The following is a 10307-nucleotide window of genomic DNA, read 5'->3' on the forward strand; positions in this document are numbered from 1 at the left end:
TATATATATATATTCTTTCTTTCTTTAGAAAGTGTTATAAATATTTTTAAAATGAGTGATACTTACTTTATTAAAATCAGCATGCTGAGTCAATTCATCCCACCATTTGCTCAGAATAGATTCCCACCTCTTGTAGACATCTTGATCTAATTTTCCCCTCCTTTGAATTTTAGTATATTTCTGAAATATTTGGAAACATTACTTTATTTGTGTGACTTACAAAACGGAATCAATTATTTTGTATTTTCTCATTATATCATATTTCTCATTAACGTACAGAAAATATACAGAAAAATGCACAGATAGTAGTATGATTCGATTAAATATTTTAACGTTCGATTATTAGTTCAAGAATTATTAACTGCTAACCTTGCAGTAAAAAGCGTTACGTAGATATGATATCTCAGTAGCCCACAGAAATGAAACTACAGATTATTAGTCCAAGAGTTATTAACTTTTAAATTTGTAGCAAAAAAATGCCGTGAAGACGATCCGCATCCCAGAAAAGTCCAAATACTGAGTTGAAATTTAGTCAGTTGAAAAAGCTATTTAAATTTATGAACTTAACCCGTAGTTTTCTTTAAAATTTCATTTTGATTGAAAGTTATTGAAATTTTAAATGTTTTTTTAGCAGATTTTTTACTTCATATTTTGCTTTAAAATTTACCAAATATTCCTTGTTGCAAAGAGAAATAAGAAAATGTATTTATCGCTCGAGATTTTCCTTTTATAAGCTCGTTCTTTTTTCTTGGAGGGAAAAGTACAATAAAAGGAATAGAAAGGAGGAAAAAAGGAACAGGTTGCCATAAAATTGCCACGGTTTACCAATATTGCTTTTTCTTAATCCTTAATGAACAGAAGAAATGGTTTGAATTGCAATTACGTAATGAAATATTTTGCCAAACGAAAATGACAGAGGTATTTGTTTTAAAAAGAATAGTTAAAGAATAAAAGTTTAAGAATTAATTAAATATACAAAAATATATTTAAGGAAAAGTGTTAAAATTCTCACTCACTTCAGCTAATTGGCGAAAATCATCCCATGTTAATACACCATCACCGTTCACATCTGGAATGAAAATGGATCTTTTTTAAGTCTCACTCTAGAAAACTATGATATGAAATTAAAGCTTCAGTTGTATATTTGCAATTGAAGGAGTAAGAAATAAAACTATTTATGTACAAAAAATGTATAAATTTGGACACATTTTCAGAAGATTTCTTAAGTTATTAATTGGAATTTTATACACCCTATCAGTTCTAAAAAGTGTAACAATTTGTTTCCGGCATCGATCTCATAACTTCTGAATGTATAGTATGTGAATGGACTATGATTATTATGTTTCCCTCACTTGGAGTTATTGGAGCCCACTCCAAAATATTCTGACACTACCGTTCGAAAACAGCCAAAAAAATTCACTCGGTTTTATTGTTAGGAAAAAGAGTTGAGATAATTTATCTTTCTCTTTTTATGGTAATGATTTTACGAATTATAATGTTTTAAAACAAATTTTTCATTTTTGCACAAAATATTTTGATTGGAACTTTTTCATTTAAATAAAAATTCATATGAAATATACATTTAGTAGTTGAATATTTGATTGAGGCATTTAAAGCAGAATGATCAAACTAGATTCAGTAAGAATGTTCTCTAAGTCTCTAAAAAATTGATTTCTATTTTATTATTCTTTAAGAACCTTTTTTTAATTGTGGTTTGTTTTTATGATAGAACTGTTTAAAATATTTTTAAAAGAATTATTAAATAAAGAATTATGACATCACGCAGAAACTATGAACTGGAATGTTCAGAAAGTCGACTGTCAAACGATTTTTTACTTTTCAAAAGGTATAAAAATTTGGAGCAGGTTTTATAAGTTTCTGAAGTCCTTTCTCGAAACGCTCTTCCATTCTAATGTTCTTAATGTTACCATAGCACATTTTTTAAGTTTTGCAGGTTGTCTAGATTGAATTTTTCGTCATAATCTTCGAACAATAATTTTTGTTACCGAAACTGAAAAATTTGATAGGGAACGAGGAAGACAATATAAGAACGACAGAATTAAAGAACATTCCAAAAGATGTTTCTGAAACTCTTTTAAAGTGCATTGTACAGAAGTGAATTCCGATAGAACATATTACACTGAATATGTAATTTACATAATATTTTCTGGAATTATTATATCATAATATTTTCAGAAAATTAAAAAGTGTACATTATATTAATTTAATCCGCACTGCTCTTAATTGAAACTCAATTCACACACTTGTCTCTACCCTTTACTCATACACTACCCTGCAATAATGGGTGAGACACTCTTTTTATAGCCATTTAAAATTATTGATTTAAAATTTGAAAAAATTTCGTTTAAAACTGCTTAATATATAAATAGGTTCTTTAGTACTGCTCATGCACAGAAAATTATTTAAATATTTTTTTAATTTTTTATATAATTTTGTAGCGAATAGTTGACAATTAATGAAAAAAGTCTGATTTAAATGTCTAATTATAAAATACTTTTTTAAAAGAAAATTAAAATGATGAGTTTTAAAAATTTTATTTTGTATTATGAAACAAGATTTATTAAAATTTCTGCCGGCAATAACAGCCGAGACTAGAAAATTAAATTTGTGAAGAAAAAAAGAACTAAGACTTTTGTGCTTTCTTTTAAAAAGTACAAAAGCTACTTAAAAAATTACTTAAAACTTTTTTAAATTTTTAAGACATTCAAATCAAACTTTTTTTTCATTTGTTGCCAAATACTACGAAATTATGAAACATTTTTCTAAACTTTTTTTTCCGCGCATGGGCAGTATAAAAGAACTACTTTAAATACTCATATCCGGCGCAGGTTTAGCGAATTACGAATTTATATTAAATTTTAACTATAATTTTGTTATTTATTTTAAATGGCTTCAAAAATTTTGAATAATTTTAAAGTTACGTAATACAAAATAACGTAAGACAAAAAATAATTTTTTTTTAGAATGTCCATATATCGATAAATATTTATGCTAAATAGTTTACAAAAAATTTTGTTGCTATTGTAACAATCAAAGTATTTTATATAAGTTACATGCTTATTGATTGATTATCTAGCATAGGGTGTTTAAAAATACTTGTTTTCTTTTGTAAATTATTATCGGTCCCTCAAATCTCTGAAAGTTACAAAATAATCTAATAATATTTTTTGAGAAATTTTAAAAAATGTCAAAAACTGAAAGCATCTCTTCCATTATTGTAGGGCAGTGTAGTACATATAGTTGTGGTTTTCACGCCAGCATTGGAAAATTTTGAACAGGATATTTCAATAATGCTTTGAAAAAGATGATTAACTTGAATTTTCGAAGGAACTTACCCCAAAATTTGTGGAATGTATAAAGATGCTTGTGACGAAACGTTGATCCCATTTAATCTGCATAAATAATAAATAATATATATTCTACGACAAATATACGGTACTCTAGATGGTGCAATAGATAAATGTCACTAAAATAAATCCAATTCTATGAGCACTACTCAATATAAGAACATAAAATATGAATACAGAATTTTCTAATAAACCACCCTTATTATATATTTTTAAATCACTTTGAAAAATGAATTCCTTAAAAAAAATACACATGAAGGCTCTCAAATTAATAATTTAGAGAGAAAAAAAACTTTTTCAAATTCTGACAGATCATTATTGAGATCAGGAAAAGCAAGGGAGGGATGATATCATCAATAACGATTCTAATGTCAAATGGGCCTTCACTGGGAACGGCTTTTTACAATGAGGTGAACCGGGTTCGAATCCCAGCGATAGTTGGTCGGCATGAATTCCTCATCCGTCTTGCGCCGACCACACTGCTGACGTAAAATATCCTCAGTGGTAGACGGATCATGGGTTAGAGTCCCCTTGTCGTCAGGCTATCCGTAGGACGTTTTCGTGGATTTCCTCTCCGTATAACGCAAATGTGGGCTAGTTCCATTCAAAAATCCTCCACGAAGGCAAATTTCTCCCAATACTTGATCCAGGAGTTCGCTTGTCTTCTGGATTGGGTTCAAAATGAAGGTTACGTAGTTGAACATTAGTAGTCGTAAACCCAGAAATTAGGCTGGCTGTTCACTAATCAAAACTTTGAAAGCAGATAGTAGCATGAATAATGCTACATTACCTTTCAAAAATTATTGATTGCAGAATTAAATTAGAAGAAGTTCTAAAGAAAAAGGATTTTTTATTCGAAAAGCTGTCCTCATAAACCTTGTATTTCACATGCTTTGACAGATACTATCGAGATATATGGAGATATTAATATAATTATAGATAAATAGCCATAATTAAACAAAGATAAATAAAAGTATATTTAAAATCCCCCTATGCTTACTCCCCTAAGACAAATGAATTCTGTTATCTCAAACGAAACACACTCCGAGATACTCGATCATCCGCCCGGATCGGTTGTAAAAGATAAAGTCAAAACTTATTACACAAATTATTCTAAATTAACGGGGGGAAATGTATTCCTCTTAAACAATTGACATAACGAACGATTATTTTTACTGAAAACAATTGAAATACATAACTAAATCTTACCTAGTGTAAAAAATACATAACACTCTAAAAACTGAGGATAAACTGAGTCAGATTCGTAGAAAGGAACTGTAAAAAGCGTGGGATGAGTTTTTTTACTTCGTTGCATAGACATATACTTATAGTTATTTATAAATCAAGCTCTGTGTTCCCTTTTTCTTGCATCACTGTTGTCTAATTGCTTGCTTACATTTTGCTCAGTCATGACGTCACATTGAAAAGTAATCGGCAGAAAAACAAAATAAATAAAAAAAAAAAACCTTTTTTTAAGTGCTTTATATGATAAAGCTACTTAAAACGATTTAAAAAGAAACTTCAATGTTGAATATTTTTTCAACTCAAACCTTTGGTTCGCAACATTTTTTTGAACAAACTGTCGTTGTTGAACTCAAATCATTTAAGAGCTTGTAAACTTAAACAATTTTCGAGATAATATCCGCAAAGAAACTAATATAAAAATGCACGAAGGGTATTAGTTCGAGAATTAAAAATTCATAATATTCTTAAACAATTTCAACAAGATTTAAACTTATACAAGACTTAAATTTTTTTTAAATTTTATTTTCTATATTTTTCTTTAAATATTTTCGTTTGCAAAACAGGTACTAACAAACGTATCGTAAACTTAATCTGGATTTATTGAAATCGATTCGATGATTGAAAATAATCACGAGTTTCTCTCCAAGAAGTCCCCCCCCCCAAAAAAAAAGCTTCTATTAATTTTGAAAAAAAAAAAATTTACTTTATGTGATTTTGACGTATTAAATATTTTTCAATGTTTTTAAGAACAGTTTATAAATCAAATAATGCGGAAACGGTACGCCTTACTTTATAAAAGTTAATAACATATTACCTCATGCGTATCGCTAAATTTCATCACTGCTTAAGGGATGGTTTTTAAATTAGCTTTGTATATTTATGATTTATAGTTATGTATAAAGCATCAAATGGTTGGGTTTTAGAAATAATAAAACCAAACCACAAACAAATTAAATAAATAATCCAAAGACACATAAACGGTAAGATCTTACCTGAGTAAAGACTTAAAAATATGTAACTAGGAAATAATAGTCGACATGTTTCAAGAGCTCAAAAAATAGGCGCCTGTTTTCAAGATTAGCCAGGCGTGAGTAGAAATAAATAAAAATGATTTGAAATAAAAAACGCAAAGTTGCTCACTAAAAATGGCAAACTAACTAGAAGAACCACAGTAGCCGAGAGAGAAGAAATTATCTTTTTTGTTCTCTCTCTTGGCTACTGTGGCTTTTATAATTTTGTTTCTCACCTTTATTTTCAATTTTTCGTCTTCAACTTTACGTTATATATTTCAAATCAATTCTATTTTTTCTCGTTCACGTCTGACAAGTCTTGAAAATGGACTCCTATTTTTTTGAGCACTTGTAACTATTATTTTCTATTTATATATTTTTGACGCGAATGAAGTGTTTAATCATGTAACATGAACAAAATGTTAAAACTGTAATTGGAAGAGAAAGTGGATGGTAAAATAACTTTTATCAATATTTTTTATGAAGCTTTTCTTTCATTTAATATTTTACAAATGAAATTAACAAATTAAGAAATAAATCAAAATTTTTATCCACCATTAAAATTAAATACAATTAAAGATTTTAAGTTTCACAATGTCTGAAAGTTTTAAATATTAATCTATGCACTGGGAATTATATAAATGAAGGTTTAATTTATCATGATTTAGAAAAAAATAAGTACATAATTAATCCTCAATAATGTGGTGAGACAATTGAATTTATTTAACCTGGAAGATTTGAAGAAAATAAAAAAAAGCAATTTGAGTGTGTGGCAAGATAAACCTGCAAGAATGTGTATGAGATAAAAAAAAATTAATGATTAATTCATTTCAACTAAAAAGAAACATAACATCACGTGACCAACATCACGTGACCAAAACACTCCCGTTTGAAAGCGGAACAAAACACTTTAGGCCAAGAAAGGGGAAAAGACAGGAGTTGATGATTTCCGTTTATAAGAGGCATTAAAAAGTTCACATGCTGTGAGAGAAATAGAGAAAATGTTATTTAAGGGAACTAAGATATGGTAGGTATTTTATTTACGTCTCACTGGAGCTGCACAAAGGGCTATTGGCGACGGTCTGGGGGACATCCCATAATCCCATCACAATTTTGATCCTTAGCAGAGGGGATGGCACCCCTGCTTCGGTAGCCCGACGACCTGCACGCGAAGTCGAGCACTTTACGGTAGAACAGTTTAACGAGGACCCATACCGCACACCCTCGGTCCCTACGCAGACTAATCCAAGTGGTCACCCACCCGCACACTGACCGCAGCCAGTGATGCTTGATTTCGGTGATCTGCGTGTCTTAACGATCTGCGGGACGGAACTAAGATATAAAAAAAATATTTTTAAGCAATAAGAGCAGCTGCAGACTGCTGGTAAAAAGAGTTGAGAAAAACAAGGATAAATATGTTTGTGGGAATGGTAGTTATCGGCAATGTCAACCTTCATCCATGAAAAGGTCCTCGGCCATAGAATCGAGTTAACATGTCTTATATACCTGTGAATTGGAATTATATTTTATTAGTGGTAGATACACTACAGTACTCCTCCACTAGAATTATACCTGATAGAAATAGATGAACGTATACCACTAGTTGATTCCCTGTTGTTTTGTGAGAAGCCGGGAGAGCTGTATTAAGATCACCGTACTTTTTGAGTGTTGATTGTGAGAGCTGTATTATGTTCACGGTCGTGGTCGCTCCTGTGTTGCCTCTAGCAGTCGAGTGTATACGTTGTGTGTGTGATGGAGACTGAGAAGCAACAGCGTGAGGAGGACAATGTCGCAGTCACAAGTGCGAGTCAACTGACCATCCATCGAAGTAAACGTGTTGAAATCGTAGCGGGCGTTTTTGCCAAGGTAGGCGTGTCCACATCACGTCCGGGTCATCAATGTGGGGTTGGTATCTTTCGACAATGTTAACCTTCATCTATGAAAAGGTACCCCAACATAAAATCGAGTTAACATGTCTTATATACTAATAAATTGGAATTATATTTTTGTAGTGGTAGATACACTACAGTATTTATCGATTATTTCTGCTTATTTTAATTAGGACTCATGAATTTTACTGTTTGATAACGAACCATGATGAATTCTTTCAAAGTGACGAACTGGTCTTGAATGAGAGCATAGACAACAGATCTGCAAGTAAAGGTCATATTAAACGAAGTATTAAAAATCTCCCTACATTAATTTTCATAAATATTAATATCGTGTTCTACAATTAAAATAAACAAATATTTTTTTTTTAAAGAAAGGAAAAGCACGTTACTATGCAATCTTAAAAAAAAAAAAAAAAAAAAAAAAAAAAAAAAAAAAAAAAAAAAAAAAAAANGTTCTCAAAAAAAAGGAAAAAAAAAAAAAAAAACGAGAGGATTGTCACGAATTTTTTGCTTACGAAAAAATATAAATGAATTTCACAAAACGAAAAAAAAAAAAAAAAAAGACCTAAAACGATACTTTTAAAATGTATTCATTAAAAAACTGATTCAACATTTATAAAAAGGGGAAGGTTCTTAACTTTAGAAATAAGAGTGCGGGGCTGCTAAAAATTAAAAAACGCTGATGCGATTACTTTTATTTTTACATCAAAAAACCTGAAAAGACTTTTAAAAAATGCGCGACTGATAATTTTTATAACTTCTTAACTATTTTAAAATTAAATGATCTGTTGTGCGCAGAATATAATAGGAAAAATTGCTGTAAAAAAAAGAAGAAAAAAAAACTAGTTTGTTTTTCTAGTTTTAAGGCAGATTTTTTTTTTAAATTTTTTTTAAACAAGTTTACAATTTTTGAAAAAGTGGTGAAAAATATTTTAGGAGATAAAAGCAAATTTTTTGGATTTTGAGGAGGAAAAAAAATTCCAAAATTCATATACCTGTTTTTTTTTGTTTTTTTTTTCCTACAGTTAAAATTTTTAATTACCAATGGTAGATAAAGTGAAATAGAAAGGGACTTATCAAAAAATTACGTAAGCACCTGAAGGGGGGGGGGAGATTATTCTGATTTGTGTATATTTGCTTACAAGCTTGGAGCAGGGGTATGATCAATACTTACGCAAAACCCGAAATTCCTATTCTTTTATAATCTTCTTTTAATGCAGAAAAATCTTGAAAAGAATTGCATTCGGAATAACTTCAAACATGAAGTAAAAATTAAACTTTGGGATAGAATAGGTTTGAAAAATATTTCGCTGATGAGTTTCAAGTCTTAAAAAATAAATTAAAGCTTAAATTTTGTTCTACACAAAGTTATGCCTTTTAACTAGGTTTAATCTTGAAATTCTAAAATTTAGATTAATACAGTAAAAACCAAAGCCTAAGACAAAGGGTGGGACTATTGTATTGTTCTTTTTTAAAACTCTAGTATGGGAAGGGGTAAGTTGTTTACTTATATCTGATAACAAGAGGTGAGAGAATGCATAAGTGCCAAAAATATGTTTACATAATAATTGAGCGGTCCCAAACGAATGGTTTCACCTGGACAAATACCTCCAATCGGAGGATATTCATACTGTAGTGGTTAGTAGTGACCCCTGACCCAGGGCTCGAAAAACCGCCCGTCCTCGACGGTCAAAAATTTCCGCGGACAACGAATTTCTCGAATCAGACGTCCGCGCGGACGGCCATTTTCCCGTTAATGTTCGTGATACGCTTTCAATTTTTGTTATCTTACAAGAGTCTAGCGGCTCACTTCTAAAATGACCCTCTAATCTAGAAATCTCGTACAGCAACATACTGCGCATGGTGGATTGATGTTTTTTCCGTCTGGGAGTACTGCAGCAGTTGAAAGGGACTTTTCAGCAATGAACTTACAAAAAAACACATTCCGTAAGCGTTAAACGCAATTATGAACATCCACCTAAATGGAAAACCCCTTTCAGATTTCTGTGCAGAAACCTCTTTAAATCATAGGCTTGATTGTAGAACTGACAAACGTCATATTTGATTCATTTAAAAAACGCAGTACCCTCGGATAAATTGACATTCCAGATAACTTGAGCTTTGTCATTTAAATTATTTTGAGGAGACACGTGGAGGTTAACGCGACTCCTAAAATAAAAACATAATATTCAAATAGAGAGATGATCTAAAATGAGTAATTAAGTTGATTAAGAATAGAAACAATTAACAGAATGCCAGCCATAATTAAATAATAATAAATTTAATAAAAGGATAACAATTAAGGTTACAAGTTAAGTTCTAGATTAAACATCGTGGCGGACAGGTTGTCCCAGTAATATACACAGGCGTCGTCACAGACCGAACTGAGAAGAAAAACAGGTGCAGTTAGGTCTGCAATCGTGATTGTCCTTATCGCCAACTGGCGACGTAAGTTTGCCACATTTCGGCGTTTAGCTTGAAATTGGCTTAAAAGCAGCAGCCGCTGCAATTTCATAAAAGAAATACTAGGTTTTACTATTAGTAACCTAGTATTTCTTTTATTACTGTATAATGTAATCCTAGCAGCTACTAATTTATTGTGTAATTTATATAAATGTTTGTAATAAATAAGAAAAAATAATATTTTTATTTATTTAGAAGTGACGGATTAGTTTCAAAGGAGGACGGGTACATTGTTGGACAAGCCGTCCTCGGGGACGAGTAAAATTTCTGAGTTTTTTCGAGCCCTGCCCTGACCATAATCCCATCGAATAGACACCCTTGGTAAACAG

General features: G+C 30.7%; 1 protein-coding gene across 1 annotated transcript in view; it reads right to left on the reverse strand.

The window, feature by feature from the left end:
• The window catches only part of LOC107442069 (sarcoplasmic calcium-binding proteins I, III, and IV), a 19975-nt gene extending 15259 nt beyond the window's left edge, over positions 1–4716 (reverse strand). Inside the window, exons 1-4 of the mRNA XM_016055536.3 lie at positions 4578–4716; positions 3357–3413; positions 1017–1069; positions 67–180 (exon numbers count right to left, since the gene is read on the reverse strand). Of these exons, the coding sequence (XP_015911022.1) occupies positions 67–180; positions 1017–1069; positions 3357–3408 (219 nt within the window). The 5' untranslated portion in view covers positions 3409–3413; positions 4578–4716. The remainder of the gene's footprint in view (positions 1–66; positions 181–1016; positions 1070–3356; positions 3414–4577) is intronic.
• Positions 4717–10307: the final 5591 nt, after the last annotated feature.

Source organism: Parasteatoda tepidariorum, chromosome 6, assembly GCF_043381705.1.
Source record: "Parasteatoda tepidariorum isolate YZ-2023 chromosome 6, CAS_Ptep_4.0, whole genome shotgun sequence".
Classification (NCBI taxonomy): domain Eukaryota; kingdom Metazoa; phylum Arthropoda; class Arachnida; order Araneae; family Theridiidae; genus Parasteatoda; species Parasteatoda tepidariorum.